The 18,733-nt window shown below is 41.8% G+C and overlaps 1 protein-coding gene across 1 annotated transcript in view; it reads left to right on the forward strand.

Moving 5' to 3' along the window:
* LOC136953879 (glutamate receptor 3) overlaps nucleotides 1–17,185 on the forward strand; it is a 56,261-nt gene extending 39,076 nt beyond the window's left edge. Inside the window, exons 9-14 of the mRNA XM_067247336.1 lie at nucleotides 22–395; nucleotides 1,068–1,266; nucleotides 8,454–8,701; nucleotides 13,202–13,316; nucleotides 14,762–15,009; nucleotides 15,425–17,185. Of these exons, the coding sequence (XP_067103437.1) occupies nucleotides 22–395; nucleotides 1,068–1,266; nucleotides 8,454–8,701; nucleotides 13,202–13,316; nucleotides 14,762–15,007 (1,182 nt within the window). The 3' untranslated portion in view covers nucleotides 15,008–15,009; nucleotides 15,425–17,185. The remainder of the gene's footprint in view (nucleotides 1–21; nucleotides 396–1,067; nucleotides 1,267–8,453; nucleotides 8,702–13,201; nucleotides 13,317–14,761; nucleotides 15,010–15,424) is intronic.
* Nucleotides 17,186–18,733: the final 1,548 nt, after the last annotated feature.

Here is an 18,733-nt window from a genome sequence, read left to right on the forward strand (position 1 = left end):
TTTACATGTCCCTGTTTCCAGAGAGCAGATATAGCTGTCGCACCCCTCACCATCACCCTGGTGAGAGAGGAGGTGATAGACTTCTCCAAGCCCTTCATGAGTCTGGGCATCTCCATCATGATCAAGAAGCCCCAGAAGTCCAAACCTGGGGTGTTCTCCTTCCTGGACCCCCTGGCCTACGAGATCTGGATGTGCATCGTGTTTGCCTACATTGGTGTGAGCGTGGTTCTGTTCTTGGTTAGCCGGTTCAGCCCATATGAGTGGAATCTTGACGAGCAGGATGAGGCAAAAGACCCCCAGACCCCCCCGGACCCCCCCAACGACTTTGGCATCTTCAACAGCCTTTGGTTCTCTTTGGGAGCCTTCATGCAGCAGGGCTGTGATATTTCTCCAAGGTGGGTCCACTCAGAATGGAGTTTAGAATATCAGAGTACAGTACAGTAGAATTAAATTATTTATCTCTCTCCAATCAGTAAAAGGTTCACAGCACAATTAGATGCAATTAGATAACAATAAAATCTTTATGACATAAAGCGTTGGTCGAGCTATCTATTTCTCTGCAGCAAAGTGTCCTCTCCTGCCCGCTCTGCATGTGAGACTAGGCTAGCTTTAGCTTTATAGCTGTATTTAAGGTTCATTACGTTTGCCCTTTTGTACGGAATGAGATTGCCATGGCCCGAATAGCTTGATCAATAATTGGTCGAGGCGGTCGATGTCAGGGAACATAACAAGGCTGAGGATGACCTTCAACCTCTGGGCTCATCTTAACCGCTGATGAGTCAGCAGGGATGAAGTTCTCTTGGACTTTTAATAGTCATGTTCAGTGACCTGTGTCTCTTTTAAAGTAAATGCAGCTTGAATCTGCCAATTCTCGTAAAATCCAGTTTGACAGATTGAAGAGGGCATGTCAGAGGCCAACAGTGTTAGCCAGTCAAAATAATAACCTGTGAAAAATGACAGATTACGGCCGCAGTAAATACATGCTTTTGTTGTGTTGTTGTCCCTTTAACAGGGATGTCCTTGTCTCACAAACCCTCTTTCTCTGTCTTTCTCACGTTCGTCCCCAGGTCGTTGTCGGGGCGTATTGTGGGGGGTGTGTGGTGGTTCTTCACCCTCATCATCATCTCGTCCTACACGGCTAACCTGGCTGCCTTCTTGACGGTGGAGAGGATGGTGTCTCCCATAGAGAGTGCTGAGGACTTGGCCAAGCAGACTGAAATCGCTTATGGGACTCTGGACTCAGGCTCCACTAAAGAGTTCTTTAGGGTGAGTTTTCGAGCTCCTCCCTGAGGCTCAGTGTTCTTCTCTGATGGTGGGTATCGTACATGTTTTGTTAGTCATACTAATAAAAAATGTACATAGTATAGTGACTCCATTCTCAGGAACTTCCCTAAATTGCTATTCGTCTTCGTTCCGACCAACGCATCCGTCATTTCAAGGGGTTGAATTGAGGTATAAAGGCCCATCGCCTTTGTGAAGTGCAACTTGAAACTCGATGACATGAATATGGAATGAACGTGCTGGAGTCTGTGCGACCTTGAGGCGGGTGCGCCTGTCAGTAGGAATAGCATTAAAGACATGCCCATGTCTGAGAGGTGGTAAAAACAGAGGCCTAATCTAAGCTCCCACATCAGCCCAGCACTCAGATGGGTCAGCCTTTAAAATATAATTAGCTGGCTGGCTGTGGAGAGGGAAATTGGACCTGATGAGGGAAAGCCCTCGGGGTCAAACCAAACGTTTGAGAAGGAATAAGCAATATGTCCATTGGCATGAGGGACTGGCTGTGCAATTAAGTCATAAATTAACCAGGGGCTTGAAAGGGAGTCTATCATCATCCCCTCTCAACGTTCTCAATGGGGGAGTTAACGGGAGAGAATAGCATTGGTGATAGCTCGGAATCAGGTCCCTGCTGGCTGCAGAGGAGTTGTAAGGAGTCCTGGACCCTGTGAAAAGAATTCAGACACAGACACATTCAAACACAACTGACTAATAGACATCCACAATGGTGGACCCCGGCTAACCCAAAGGACCCATGAATCTCTTTTCCCCATGTTAGAGATTCCCCTGCCCACTGGTATCACAAGAAATCCTGGATCTACAATGGAGAGTTGAGGCAGTATATAACAAGCATACTCTCACATGATATACTGCTGCCTTTTGTGTGTGTTTGTCACCAAGCTGAGGGACATCAATTTCCAGGTAGTTGGTTTGTCAACTCAGCCACGCTGTGTCTAAAGGTCTGCCTGGGAGCATCAGGAGGGGAGGGAGCCTCCTTCCAGATCCCACATTCCCTGTAATGAGTGTCCTAGTTACCGCCTAAGCCTTCAAACTGGAAATGACATGTGTGAACCGCTATACCAAGGGACTTTTAATTAAAACTTGCAGAGGGGCTGACAAGCAAGAAAAGAAACACACACACTCACTGATTAATGGAGGTTCAAGCTCTATTTCAAATCTGTTTTTCAGGAAATACATTCTGCTTTAATTAGAGCCAGGTAGCAGCTGGAAACGCTAAATCAGACATATGTCATTATGCCTGAAACCCTGCCTTTGATATCGGATAATTTCACCTGGGGTTCAAAAAAGGTGCCTTGCAACTGAAGCAGAACCTCATAATGCTGTGCATCGCTGTTTGCTCTTGGTCAACACAGTGAGGGTGGTGCAGAAGAATAGAGAATTTCCAGAATTTCCAGACTTCTATATCTAAAAACAGTTTTCAGAGTAATCTACAGTACTGTGCAGAAGTCTTATGCTCACACGATTTTTTACATTAATATTGTCGTACACATATATTTTTGGTTTTCTGTATTTTTGCAGCAGCCTAAAACTTTTGCACTGTGCTGTATATAAAATGGGACATGAAGTGTAGTCTTTCAACACATATCGTTCTTAACAATTCAAAAACTACTGTCCCGTAAAAGATATTCTTTCAAAGAAAATTATATAAAAAACAAGCTAATTTTACAGTTGAAAAGCTCCAACATCTCTCTCCCACACCAAATAGGACAGCTGGCGTGGGATCCTGCGCTGGTGTGCCCAGTGGAGAGCTGGGGGCTCCAGGCTCTTGGCATCATGTCGGTACCCATTGTTGGCTGCTCTTCCCTGGAATGACTCTGGGCCCTCCCTCTCCAGACTGCAGCCTGTCTACCTCCCCTACCTGCAGGGACTCTTCACAGGGACAGAAACAGACAGACATACAGACAGGCAGACAGGAAGACAAGCAGGCAGACAGGCAGACAGAAAGACAGACATAGAAAGAGAGAAAGAAGGATGGAGAGAGGGAGAAAGGAAGAGCTGCAAGCTTTGTGTCGTTTCTTGTATGTTCTTCCTCAACGTAACAAAGCCTCAACATAAAAATCCATCATTTTAGCCCTCTCCATCTCCTTCTTAATTTCATCCATGCAGTCTGTAGAACGTTTGCATTGATGAATCGAGAATAATTAGCTGCAATCTCTCGATAAATTAAGCATGACCTTTGCATTGACATGGAAGCTGAATCCCTTGCAACGGTAATATTTCTGGTAGTAGATAGTAGATACAGCAAGATGATGTGTAATCCCCCCTGGGGTTGCCTGGAGACTAACATTGGCCACCACAGTCCAGCCCCTACCATATGCCCCATGAAACAACAAAGTATCAGTCAGTGAACCACAAATGGAAATGCATTCCATGTTTTATTTGTATTTTTTGGAAAGGTTTTTCTTTTGGCTTAAATACTTTTTATCTAGGGCCACAGGAGCATGGAAACCTGAAGGCATAGAAGCGTGAGCAGGGCGCCTCCTATGGCAGGTTGTGCATGCATGAGTAGAAACAACAGCTTGAGCTCAGTCACCACTGCTCTTAACCCAGCGTGAACATCAATTTCACGTCCCAGCTACTGTGCTCCAGACACTATAGCTGATGCATGGCGATATATAAGTAGGGGGATCGTATGACACGTAAAGTGGATTTGTTTCTCTTGCATAATAACGAGACTTTTGAGAAGGCTGAGTGAGTACCTTGTGTAAAGAAAAGCCTGTGAATCTACACATGCAGTTTTTAACCAAAGGAGATGTTCTGGAAGGTTACAGTGGAGATGTATAGACTGTATCAGAACGTTGAGAACCAGTGTTGAGTTCAAGGTGTGTTCCAGGGTACAGAGGGGCTCTCACAAAGATTAGAGAATGTTTGCATAAGGGCAGGGACTGAGAGAAGAGATGACAGGTGGAAGGGAGATAGAAGTACCCACTAAAGGAGAAACAGCTCCTCTCAGAGGAGCGACGTCCAACAGCTGATCAGCACCAATGAGAGACGGGGAGGCAGAGCTCGATTGGATTCCCGCATCCAACCTCAAACACTTCCTCCATTGGTATTCTGAGCCGTGACGAGTGCAGCTTTTCACTGACAGAGTTACACGTCCCCCCCGGAGGCCCTAACTTTCATTTCTGCATACATGAGATACAGGTAGTCCTAGCAGGAAGTAGGAATTGAACCTGAAGAAGAAGAAGGAAAAAATTACATGTACCGTCCTGAATCTAAGTGAAAGATAAGTTGAAGTAGGGAGAAGAAGTGCTGCTGGCTGTTTGAGGATGGGCTTTCAATAGACCTCCATCACTGATCTGAGACAGAGGCTGGAGAGAGAGAGAGAGAGAGAGAGAGAGAGAGAGAGAGAGAGAGAGAGCAACAGAGTAAGAGAAAAAGTGAAAGAGGAAGATGAAAGTACCCTATAATGCCAGTGGATGAGGACACATGGAGTGCATTTTCGTCCGGTTGGTGGACTGCAGGGCTTCCCAGGAAAAGCTGCCTAGCTCTTAATCGATACAGATTAAGTGGCCATTTAGACTGAAGAGGGCAATTCCTTTTGACTTTGAGCTTTAATCATGCGTCCTTCCCCAGACATTTTAATGGCCACTTCAGTGGGTTTTATAAAAACAACAACAACAGCTAAAAAGGGGCCTTCACTCCAATGTTAAAGCTTCAAAGGATACTTTATTAATGACCTTTGGAAAATACACAGACAGACAACCACACACACACACATTTCATACATACACACAAACTGTCTGTCCACACTGCTAATTGCATCATGTCCCTCTCAGAAGAATACTGGTATTGCTGTCAGCCTCACAACTAGCCTCTCATCTTCACACTACACATGTCTGGGGACACTGGGAAGAACAGAGTTTGGTATGAGACACCACTAAGAGAACTCTCAGGTGTGTGTATGAATAGTGTGTGTGTGTATCTTTCTGGTTATGTGTGTTTGTGTGTGTATGTGTATGTATTTTCAGTGTGTGTGTGTGTTTCTGTCACAGTTAGACTGACTGTTCCAGGGTCAACTTTAAAACCCCTACATCCCTCCATACTGTCCCTCCTCCTCCAACGTAATCATCCGTACAATGACACCAGCAGTCACCCTGGGGTCAACACTGTGGCTTTTAACTAATAGGAACACACGGAACTTAAAATTAACTGTGTATGTGGTGGGGGAGGGGGCACTTTCAGAGCTCTCACACTGGATCTAACTGCCAGACAACAGCCAGTCACCAGACTTAAGAGTGATGTGTGAACCCATGTCATTATCTTTGTCAGGGGAAGGTGAATTTAATAGAATTCTAACTCAAATCCTAATCTTACTTAAGAGAAGTTGATTAAACCTAATGACAAATTAAAATAAGTGTGCTTCATAGGTCTGTTCTTGTTTGTAAGACCTGAGGTCCAGACACCCCACCCATGATCGGGGACCTCAGCACAGCTACAAACAGCGCTGGTTATCCAGTCATCGTGGACAACGGTTGTGACTTGCTCTCCCTTTATTTTAATTGACTTCAAGAGACCACTTAGATTGCATTATGTTTCTGCAATAAAATTGCCATTGTTTAAATAGCCTCATGTATAGAGCTGCCTTTAAGGAGCAACATAATTGCTCAACAAACGTTCGTTTCATTACCAATGATGGACCTTTCCATTTATTATTCTATAATTGAATTTTAAATGACTTCTTCATGGCCGGATGTGAATGATTACAGTCTGAAGGGGATTGAAGCACCGGAGGTGACTTTCAACGGGCCTCAGTTTGCGTTCACTATAGTAATGCATTGTCCACAATTCTTTCTCTTTTTTAACTTTTTGTTGTTTTAAACTTTTTTTGGTTTCTCTCTTTTTTTGTGACCCACCCATTTCTCTCTCCTCCTTCATCGCTTTCCTTTTTCAGTGTGAATGTTTCAGCGGAGACTGGAACAGACGTGGAATGAGCTTATCTGGGGTTTGGTGGCGTTTCATCTCAGCTTTGATATTGATGAATAGACTTCATAAAGCATTGAGATGGCACTCTCACTGTAATCAATGACGGAATCCATTCCTTTTTCTGTTCATTGAAGTAGGGGTCTTTCTCTTTTTCTCATCGTCTCCCCCTCTCCACTCTCTTCTCGCTCACTCTCTCCAACGCTCACTCTCTCCAATCTCTCTTCATCCTATTTCCCTCCCCCCAACATACACTCTCTCTTTTTCACTGCCTAGCAGATGAGTCCTAAGCCTTTGGGGAAATTGTCCTCAAGCACAAATGACGTCCTTCCAGAGCTGTTTGGCACATGCAAATGAAACGCATTTAACAAGATCGTAAAAAAAAGATGGAGCTTCTGAAAGCAGCCCACACCCCATCCCAGGTGCATTAGCGTTAAACCAGAGTGGTCATCACCCCTACTTCCCCCCAACACACACACACGCTCATCCCGGAGGTAAAGCCTTTCCTCATCAACACAAAGGACATTCATCACGTAGACTTTTTAATTTGTGTTATGTAGCCGTCTCCTCCCATGTCCAGTCCTCCACTGATGGGCCCAGATGGATGGTTCTCAACAGATTGTTCTGGATCATGGGTAGAAAGCCAGCAGAGCGGTTCTGTCAAGCCAAGGGTAATGTTTTTGTTTATAAAAGGCGATGTGCCGGGGGAGGTTACATGCAGTACAGCTGCAGGGGGAAAGTGTTTTAATTGATGGGTTTCTCTGCTACTAAAAGGAGATGGGGTTAGAAAGCCTTGTGTGTGTGTGTGTGTGTGTGTGTGCAGGCCCGCCGATAGGGGGGGACAAACAGGTCTGTTGTCCCGGGCCCAGGGTAGGGGGGGGCGTAGAACTGGAGCAGAGGAGAGGAAGAGTAAGGTAAAAGGAGAGATCTGGGCACGGGGGGGGGGGGGGGGGGGGGGGGGATCTAAGATTCTCATCCCGGGCCCAGGCAAGACTGTCAGCTGGCCTGTGTGTGTGTGTTTGTGTAATGTAACATATGCTATGTTGTGATGACTCACCATAATGAACCCCAAAAGTGTTTTCAACCTGCAAAATGTCTGTTTCATATGAGCCTTTAATTTAACTTTGTAGTGTTCATCTTGAATGTATGACATTGACAATATGTTGATTCAGCAGATATCCCTTCAGGCAAATCGGAGGTCCTAAGTGGTTTTAAGTGAACGTGTTTCTGACCCTACAGGTAGAACCCCAGGTGATAGTCTCTGTTACACACCTGAAACAAAGCCTCTTATTGATGTTGCCATATCAACAGCTTGTGCATGCTCTGACCCCATTGGCTGCTGGCAGTGCACTATAAATCCTTTTTGATCCAATTGGCTGTTGGCAGAAGGCCCGCCTCCCTTTGCTCCGAGGCTGAACACATCCTGACTCATGTGTACCGGGCTTCTGCTCTCATCTGTACACACCTAACTAACCCGAACCAGGATCAGGATCCATCTGTCCAAACTGGGAAACAAGGACGCCAAAATAAATCTAGCTGCGTTGAATAATTTAATTGATGCTAATCATAGATAGTGTTCCGCTCCGGTCCCCTCCTCCTGGATTCCACAGACCGGCTTAGTCTGCCCCTCAGGCACAGGGGAACACACACTCCCTCTCGCTCTCTTTCACTCTTTCTCTCTATTTCTCTTTCACTCTCTGTGACTCTTTCTCTCACTCCTGTTCACTGTCTCACTTTCTCTTTTCTGTCTCACTCTCTCTTTGTCTTTCTCACACACGCTAACTATCAAACACACTCACTCTCTCATGGTCTCTCTCTCAGTCAAAATGAACTTAACTAAAGAAACACAATTCTCATTCAGCATTATCTGTTGTCATTATTATCTTAAAGTATATACTACATCATGGCACCAAATACACTATAGACCGTAAATGTAATTCCCTGACGTGAAAATGGATTGCGTGAGTTCTTATATTTCATGATTCCGCGCAGGCCCAGAAAGTTTTCAGGAGCCTTCCAGCAATATTCTCTTGAAGTATTTAAAGATATCACACCGCTTTACATGATATCTATAAATACTTCACAATGTCCCCTGGCATCCTGAATTAAATCTTTGAGGCCGGGATCATCATGAAGTATAAAAACATTAACTAGATCCATTGTACCGACATCCATTTTTTATGTCTAAACTACTTTCTGCCTCTTCCCCCTCTCTTCCCCTGACTGCACAGCGATCCAAAATAGCAGTGTATGAGAAAATGTGGTCGTACATGAAATCAGCCGAGCCGTCCGTGTTCGCTAAGACCACGCCAGACGGCGTTGCCCGGGTCAGGAAGTCGAAGGGCAAGTTCGCCTTTCTCCTTGAATCCACCATGAACGAGTACATCGAGCAGCGCAAGCCCTGCGACACCATGAAGGTGGGAGGGAACCTGGACTCCAAGGGCTACGGTGTGGCGACGCCCAAAGGCTCAGCATTAAGGTGGGTGGGATAATATAACAATATCCTCCATGTTGTTATAGTATTCCACCTACCCTGATGTCTCCCTGTTATCACATCCTTTCCTCTTATCTTTTGTGTTGTTTGTGGAAGCCTGGAGGTAACATTTATTTTTTTCTGTTTTAGGAAACCAAGGTTGATTAATCGTAATCAGTTGTTGTAATGTTATATATTTACTTCACAAGGTCCCCAAGTCCCCAATACATATACTATATAGCTATATATATGTATTGTGTGAGAGAGACTTTTGTTCTATGACAGTAGATTATTCTAATCCAAGGGTTAAAATAACAAGCAATTATTTTTTTTTGTCTCTCACTCTTTACCTTTTCTTTCCCTCTTTCTCCTTTGATCTTCCCCTCTGTCCTGCCTGTGCCGTCCGTCCTGACTGTCGTGTTGTCACTTTTAATTTAACAGTTCAATGGTTTTTCAATTTAGCCTTTAAAAGCTGCGCTGTCACTTGTGACGGATCTTAATTGCATGGTGTTTGTTGTTGTTGTTACTTTCCTTCTCAATGACAAGTGTCCGCATCCTACACACTTCAGTTCTCAGCGACGTAACCCTTCATGCCACTTGTCCGAAATCTCTAACACTTTCTTTGTTATTATAAGACTTCCTTACCCTTATATATACATTCAATTCCTGAACATTTGTCCTTCCCTAGAGCTTTCTGATAACAGATTCTCTTATTAATATTATTATAACCCACAAGAACTAGTGGTAGTAGTCTCCCTGCCTCATATCAAGTACCATTATCTAAAGTGATCACTATTATTATATCATCTCTATTAATTCTACTAGAACTACTACTATTATGATTAACGTTATTATTACCATGCATTAGATTTCTCACGGACCTGTGCATTTTCTTACAAGTTATGTTTTATCGTTTCAAGAAATGCTGTTAACCTGGCAGTTTTAAAACTGAATGAGCAAGGCCTGTTGGACAAATTGAAAAACAAATGGTGGTACGACAAGGGCGAGTGCGGCAGCGGGGGAGGTGACTCCAAGGTCAGCTGTGATGTCACCACGATCGGGTACCATAGTGCAGAGTAATCGGCAAGGCTGTTACTACTACTACTCTTACCACAACCATATTTAAACGTCTCCCAAGTAAAACCTGCCACTGCTGGACTCAAGCAGTGAGACAGATGTCGACAATAAAACAATACATCTGACCAGGCTATTTACAACTCAACTCGATCCACAGAACCTTGACTTGATTAGAAGAACAGGCAGATAATTTGATTGAATTGTTATAATTAGCTTTAGAGATTATGTGATGTTATATTTAGAAGGTTCTGAAAACGGACATTCTATTAGTGCAATGGGAAAATGTTGACACTTGGTATCTCAGAACTATGCCAAGTGCAGAACCTTCACATTTTCCACTCACAGAAGGACATGAGGATGCACTGGAGGATAAAGATCAGTGTTTCTTGCTGTGTGACAAAGAGGTGCAGACCTAGTTATTTTACTGAAGAGGAACTGGATGCTTATCTGAGCCAGACATGTGACATTTGGCTGCCCAGTAGTAGTAGAAGACAGAGACGAAATTAACTCTGGCTTTGACTTCTGTGGGGCACCTATCCTAGCAGGTGTACTGGCTTTTATTGTTATTGCGTAGGAGCAGTTTGAAGTGAGTTAGAGCTGGAGTCATAGCAAATAAATATGGCTATTTGCAGCCTTCATTTTTGTCTGTAACTCGATTGTTTATGAAAACAAGACATTGAGATGTCAGAGAACACATCTTTCTCCTGAAAGAAATGTCTTGTTTTCAAATTAGGAATTGTGCTGTATTTTGTGTATTTTCTAATGTTATATTATCATCAGATTTGGATGATTCAGATCCTAGACGTCTTTTTAGATGCTATATCGACATCCTTAAAGTGTCAGTAGCAATATGGTGCAACTAGTAAAATGGTCTTATTGTGGTATTAATCATTCTTGAGGAGAATTATTGCATAAATATTAGGTTATGTGAGAGTTTTGGTGAGAACAAACAACATTTTATTTAAAGATCAATTACGACGGGATGGATATGGAAATTGTGGTGCAGGTCATCTTTGTCATAGGACATTAGAACAGACCTTAACAATAATAATAAATACTTGGTTGTTGCTTCTTAGACAAACTACAAGCTTTAAGGCCAAAATGGAAGAAATATTAGAAAAACCTCAAAATGGCTGCTCTGCTACAATACTCATGGAGGCGAGGCAAACAGCGGAGTCTTGAGGGGACTAAGCATTGCAGGAAAACGTGAGAACTCTAATATAAAAAATGAGAGTAAAACACAACAAAGCGTTCAATTGGTGTTTTTACTTGATCATTTGTAACAGAAAGATATGTCCTTCTCATTGTGTGCAATATTGGATTATTCTCTCCAATCTAAGCGTTGATTGCAAGTTTAACAACCATGATGCCCCATCAGTGACCCTGCAACCAACATTACGACCGTCAGGTTAGATCGTGTTCTTGTGCTTCTCCACTGTTCCTGAAGACAAATAGCCCACCCATTACTGGAGCAAATGGTGCGAAGTGTGCAACTTCCTTTGAACCATGAAGGCTTTGGTGGAGCATCACTTAGACTGTGCTTGGTGGAGCATTTTGTGTGCTATTTTACAAGAGGAATACAAGCACATAAAATACTTTTACAGTTCAGGTCAATTTAATGACAAATGACTCTCATGACGCACGCACCAATTTAGGTCTGCTAATTGGCTTGCCCGTATATGAGCGGCAGAAGACTGAAGATCTACTGGATGTCGTAGCATCATGACATCATAGGTAATGAGTTATCAAGTATAGCCTCAAATGGTCAGGTCACACTGGTGTTGAAACTAGAAGTGTCATGAGGTGTGGATAAAGTGATGCCTTACCAAAGAACTGTTGTTTCTATTGACCCAACCACTTTTATTGACTCCCGCAATAGGCACTCACTCGGCACTCCTGTTTTCATATTGGTAGGAAACCGTATATCATCTATGCCGTTACTGTGCAATGCTAACATTGGTGTGTGTTCTATAGTCACAAAGCCTAGTGCAGCATGAGGATGGTACGATTGTCTCTCTGTCTTACTGTGTGCTGCCGTCTATTAATGTCGACACACAGGTACGTACTGTATGTTTCCTGAGATATTGTTGTTGGATTTCTCACCATGCTTCCCTTAAGGGGTGTAGCTAAGACTCTTGCATGGTTGAATAAACACTATGTGGAAAGCCAATCAAATTGAAATCATCTTGGAACCAAAAAATATGTAAATCCCATGGCCACTGACACAGTAATTCTATCAGTTGTGGTTGGTAGGGCTATGTTTTTCCCTGGAGAGGAAATTTGATTACCTTCTTTAAAACCTGCCGGGGGCAAACTTGTTTCAACCTCTTACCTAGTTGGCCCCCATCATACTATTACCCCCCTCACTCCCACGCTCTCTTCCAAATGGGTGTCAGGAGTCACGCATGCACACACACACACTTGTTCTTCATCCTCTCTTTCCCCCTCAGGCACCAACAAACTGCTGCCTGGATTGAGTTTCAAGCACAGAGCATGTTAACAGATAATTGCATTGTTAATCAATGTCTCCCTGCACCAACACAATGCTCTGGTCTTAACAGTTTGCTTATCGGTGGCAGGCTATGAGGGGTTTAGAGTACAGCACTGTTATCTTCTCTCAGTGCATAATTAATGTATCCCCCCTTGGAGGGACATTGTTCACTAGCAGCAGGAAGGCCTCTCATCGATACAGTGCTCTCTTATCAGAAAACTCTTCTTTTCTATCCAGAAGCACCAAGACAATGACCCAAATGAGAATGTGCTTGCAGGTGTTGAAAAGGGAACACATTGGGTCTTCTCTACTCGGGTTGTGTTTGTGAAATCAGGCTAGGTATGTGTCAACTATTCAAAGTTAAATGAAAATGCTCTCATTGCTAAGTTGGACCAGCATGTCCTCTTGGCCAGGTGATAGATTACTTGAATGGAGATGAGGTGGTTTACAAGGATGCTGTAGTGGTGTAATATCCTTGCCCAGGGTAAGAGTGTGCATGGATGTGTCAACTTTTACTAAGCAGTACGACAATTTAGTTGCTGTACATTTAGGACTTCTTTTAGCTAAAAGCAAATACTGAGGTTTTGTGTCTTTATCAAGAACGGAGTTCTTGTTGGGTCCAGTCCTAGTCAGATGAGTCACTGTCACCTAAGTAAGTCCCCTCTTAACAATTATTTATTTGGCTTGTTTGAGAAGACCAGCAGAGTGCACCTGCTGGTCGCCGTGTTAACAGTGCCTGCCGATTACTCAAAGCGATATGGGTAGGTCCTGGCTTCTAGAGTAGGGGGACAAAGGTAATAGATAGAATGCTTTTTCTCTGTGATGTTGACATAGCCAGGAGCCCTGCTGTATCGCTTTGTGAAGTATGAACTAGCTTAAAAGTTGAATAACATAAAATAACATAATATAATGTTATTTATGTTATTTCCCACGTGAAGAACTCCGGTAAACCTTGCAGTATTGAAACTCAGTGAACAAGGCATCTTAGACAAGCTGAAAAACAAATGGTGGTACGATAAGGGTGAATGTGGAACCAAGGACTCTGGAAGTAAGGTCAGTCGCTGCAGGTCTTTTGTACTGATTCCAACTTGCATTTTGACGTACTGTTCATATGCAAAGACAGGACTACTAGATCATCTAATACTCCCGTTTTCCTGTGTATTTAGGAGTCAAAGTTCAGCCACATAACTGTAACTCAATAAAACAAGTGGCTTGTATTGATTAAGCACTGTTTCCCCAAATCCAAAAGCTCTTTTTAATATTATTATATATTTCTATATTATTTTGCCATAAAGTATGAATTTTTTTAACTGAATCTGTAATGATAAAGATGTAGTTTGGGGAAATTGTAAAAGTGCAAAAACAGTATTTTCTGTTGATTAGTTATAACTACAATAGTTGTTATGCTATATGAAGTGCTCATTTTCACATTTGACATTCATGACATCCTAACCATTATGCTGCTGTTGATATTTACCGAACTTTCTAATTAAAATTAGATTTATTTGCGTCGTTACTAGTTTGCATGTAGATGTGTCTATTAGATTATTTAACCTCCTGTGGTGTAGTAAACAAACAAAGCTTCTTATTGTGATGAGTTGTCTTGATTCATCTTCAGAGAGCTGTTAAAACACTCCGGGGTGTTGAAGTCTGTCTTTGTCACGAGTTGCAATAAGGACTTCTTGTTTTCCACACCACATGAAGTTAAGGAATGTTTCTTGCTACAGACCAGTGTTTGTCTCCTCGAGGAACCACATAAAAACTACTGATGCCATATGAATCCTCTTCAAAACTCATAGGGTTAAATTGAAAATGGTAATACACTCATGAACAGATTTTTTAATTATTATGTTTGGTAAGTAAGCAGCAGCAAAATGGTTTGGGTTCTCGTGTTTAAAAACCCCCCCTGCTTTTTCATTTTTGATATGCAGTAGATCATCAATATATTATGAATTTGGCTTTACAATATGTCAATTATGACAGGGAAGTTATATGTACATGTCAATATTTGTAGGGGATTTTTAAGACAGGCTTGTTTCAGAAGGATTGACCTCTGCGTTACTGGTCACAGGAAGTAGCTTTCACTTAGGGTAGAAAGGGCTCTACATTCGACACTTTTGACCCTTTGCCTCTCCCTCTGGAGAGTGGTGTGACTACGGGTTGTCTGAGGTTCCTCACAACTTTGTGACCACCGTAGAAAGACCTCCACATCCAGGACTTCTGGAGTCAACCTGTAGTATTTCCCTAACCTTTAGTATTCACCCCAAAACATTTTGCCTTTAGAATACATAAGATCTGCTAGTTATACTGACAGAGAAGGTTTCCCATTAAGATATCAAGGAGGGTTTGTCTTATCTTATTATTTCTAAGTGCAAGTATAGCATGTGTTATAGATAGAAATTACTTGATTGGATTTATTCAGGTTTTTAGAGGTTAGGTTGTGCTATACTTCCCTCTCTCCACTGCAATCCTCTAACTGTGATCTTTGGTCTTCTCAGGACAAGACTAGTGCTCTGAGCCTCAGCAATGTGGCTGGAGTCTTCTATATCCTGGTTGGAGGGCTGGGGCTGGCCATGATGGTGGCCCTAATAGAGTTTTGTTACAAATCAAGGGCCGAAACCAAACGGCTGAAACTGGCAAAGAATGCCCAGAACTTTAAGCCTACTCCTCCAACCAACACCCAGAACTTTGCCACATACAGAGAAGGCTACAACGTCTATGGAACAGAGAGTGTGAAAATATAAGGGTAGGAAACCCTTTAAAGTGGCCTGCTAAGGGAAATAAGCTTTTACCGAATGGTACGCAATTGAGGGTAGAGCTGAAATGACTTAGCAACCTTCTTGTGTACTTTTCTAACATTTAACCACTGAAATAGTACACTTTTGTTGCACACAACTACACAGTGGGCTCAGTGAATCTGTGAAATAAAATAGTGACAAAGGATTAAACTGGAATGGTGAGATATCTCAGACGACTATCGTTAAAGGCCCCATAATTATAAGGATTTGCCTATGATTATGGTGATATATATTTAATAATATTTCCTTTTGTCATGTTTTGCAAAATTATTAGTTACAGTACATTGAGCTAAAGTTTACACATGACATCATAACACCCAATAATAAGCATTACATTTGTGTGCTTTTTCTCTAATTACGCAGGTCTGAGGAGTGATACTCACTTATCCTTGCCCGGCTTTGACAAACCCATGATACAACAGAATCGCTAAAAGGGGAAGGGTGTTATCCTCTTCCCGTCCAATCCTAACTGGCGGACATGGCATGATAATCTGCAGCGATGACACGGCAGGACTAGTCTTGTGAAGATTTGCATTGGTTCCCTTCAGTGCCTTATACGAACACCAGAGTCTGAACAATGCAACTCATCAGAAGCCCTTTTTATTTTGTTGTTTGTTTTTGCCTGAAACTCACATGGAAAAGAGTGATCATACACTGTAATCTGTTTATAACAGTATTTATCATAAATGTATGGATGATGAAAAAACGATTAAAGAGAGATAGAGAAGTAAAGCCATCACTTGCAACCTAAGCACATTTGGAAGTGCCGAACCAGAAGAAGAATCTGAAACGACAAGCGATAAATTGGTTTTCTGCCCAGAAAATGTGATCAGATAAGCCTTCATTTTCCTTCTGATGACATATTTTCACTGGTTAGATGTGATTGACAATAGGTTAATTATGTCCTCTTCAAAGCAATGTATTAAAGTCTGTTAGGAGACTGTTTTTGTATTGTTGTAAAATACTGGCAGTAATATTGTTATTGTTATAAAGGACAGGTGAATCTTATTGTAATTGATCATCTGTTGATAGGACTGCTGTTAGACAGAGGGATTGTTGTTGAGTTGTTCTTTTAAGCTCTGGTGCTGCTGAGAATCTGAAAACATAATATGGTACAAAGTCTTGTGAAAGAGATCATAAGATGCAACAATTGGCTTCACATAAACTGGAACAAGCCACATTTTTGCACTTCCAATACTGCCGTCAGTTTTACGTGGTTTGTTTGTTTGTTTTAAAGGGTTGATACTCTCTGCAAAGCAAGCAGGTTTTCCCTCTAGGTAAACAATAAGTTTGTGATTTAAGATGTGTAACATATGGAAAGTTTTTCAAGACTTCTGTACATGAAATTAAACCAAACAAAAAGCAGAATTTAAATGTAGATTAACTGCAATCCAATAACAGGATAACAGTAATGGCTTTTAAATGGTAGTATTTTGAATTACCTTGGCATTTTGTTAAACAATTGCACATTTTACAATGAGCTGTTTTTGCTTAGATTTTGCTTTCATAAGCATTATAGTGTTTGGTGAATTTACTTGGTAAATGAAAATTAATAACATGAATAAATATAATTATGGAAAATAGATTTTTACAAGGTTATTACAGGGAGTGTATTGAAAGCTTAGCACATTTCCATATTGCTGTAACAATTCCTTTTCTCTAAAAAGACTGTGATTCCATAGGTTTTAGGAAGACCATAAAAATCACGTAAAACGAAAGATAGTTTTATACAAAAAAAAACAGAAGAAAAAGGGGAGGAGAGAAAACTGAATTGTAAAGAAACGTTGTACATTTACCGAAAGGCTATTTATTTATGTGAAGGCTTCACACAACTGAGTGATCTTTTTTCCCCAAGTTTTTATAAAGAAATTGCATGTGTAATTGGTTATTGCTTAAGAATCTCTACTTCTCATGTCAGATTAGGTATGCAGTAGGAAGGCAACCCTTGGTTAGGATCTTTGGTCAGCCAAATTACCTTTTTTTGTAAAACCTCACCTCAGCTGAGAGAAATTTGCCCAGCATCTTAGTAGAGTAAAAGAAATGCATGTGTGCGACTAATTAACTGACCCTCGTTGGTGAGGGGCTGTACAGAGAATTTTAATACATTTTGTAAATAAACGTGTATAGAAGACAAGATGTGTCTGTTTTTAATTGTATACTATTATATGTACCTGTTGTATCCTGGCCTACATCTGACAATTGGCGCACATAAAAAAAAAAATACAAATAATGGAAGTTCATGCACATGCTCCTAATTCTGCTACTTGAAAGATTCGGCAGCATTCCATCAAACAAACATATCCATGGAAACGTTTTTCCCTGAGTAGTATCACGTATGCCAAGAAACACCTCCACTGCTAACAGACTGAGAAGGAGTTTTTCATCTAATGGTCTGATATTGAACTGTTGGATAGGGGAAGAGTCAGCTTTGGATCGATGGATGGCACCATCTGTCCCCCCCTTCTCTTTCCCTTTCTCTCTCTCTCTCTCTCTCTCTCTCTCTCTCTCTCGCTCTCTCTCTCTTTCTCTATCCATTGATTGGGGGTTTCATCGATGTCTTTATTTTCAGCCATCTGATACTGATCTTTTTCTCAATCACACACACAAGTTCTCTCTCTCTCTCTACCTATTTCTCTTTTTTCTTTGATATATCATTAATGTATTATTTCAACCACTAACTGGGTACAAAAATCTAGCACAACAAACAGGCCAGTGTGGCCTGTATCTAACCATGATAACCAGCCATGACACTGTGCCAAAGCATCGTGGGAACATCCAAGAATTCATTAAAACAAATATTAAAATAGTATCAGTTTATTATCAATATCTCAAAGGTTAATCAACATTATTTTCACATATGGACACAGAGGCATGAGAACAGAGTATCAGGTTATGTTCATAAACTATGTTTATCCACATATTTTCATACACACCTTGGTTCTCTCCTAAAGTCCGTCCCTTCTGTATTTGTAGTGTGAGTGCATTGAGCTGCATCTTCATTGTGCGGTTAAACTCCCCGCCCCAGTCACACAGCTTGTTATTGCTTAGATAAACACTTCCTGGATCACAAAACATGGCAGCAAACCAACAGTTTTTATTTGGTGTGTTTACACAAAGAATGTGTGTGATTATGGTTTTATCCTTTGTTCTGTTCTAACTGAGCATTCCCTGCTATGGCTACACCGAACATACCATATTTGTCAAAGCGTAAAAAGGATGTTGTTTTGTATTGTTTTGTTGTCTTTTTTGTCAATCTAGTGTGTCCCTTCCTCTTCTCTTCCTTTTCTTTCTTTGTCACACCTGGACAGGGGTCAAGGGGCTGGAGGCCTGTGGCTGAGGGGCCGGATCAGCACAGCATTCTAGACATGCATGTGGGACTCTGGGAGCCTTAAATGGAATTACATTTACATTTATGCATTGAATTAGTTCAGTTCAGCGAAGGAAAGGAAATGGCCTTGTTTATCTACCCGAATCTGCCAAGTTTACAATAATAGCCTGTGTGTGTGTGTGTGGGGGGGGGGGGGGATAGAGAGAAAGAGAGTGAGGGGAGAAGAGCTGCAAAAGGAATCACTGAGATCAGCAGATGCAGAAGGCAAGAAAGAAGAAGAGAGAAAAAGAACATAGAGAGAAGCCCATGGTCAGACACAAAATATAGTATCAGGTCAAACTTAA

This window comes from Osmerus mordax, chromosome 12 (assembly GCF_038355195.1).
Source record: "Osmerus mordax isolate fOsmMor3 chromosome 12, fOsmMor3.pri, whole genome shotgun sequence".
In the NCBI taxonomy this organism is placed as follows: domain Eukaryota; kingdom Metazoa; phylum Chordata; class Actinopteri; order Osmeriformes; family Osmeridae; genus Osmerus; species Osmerus mordax.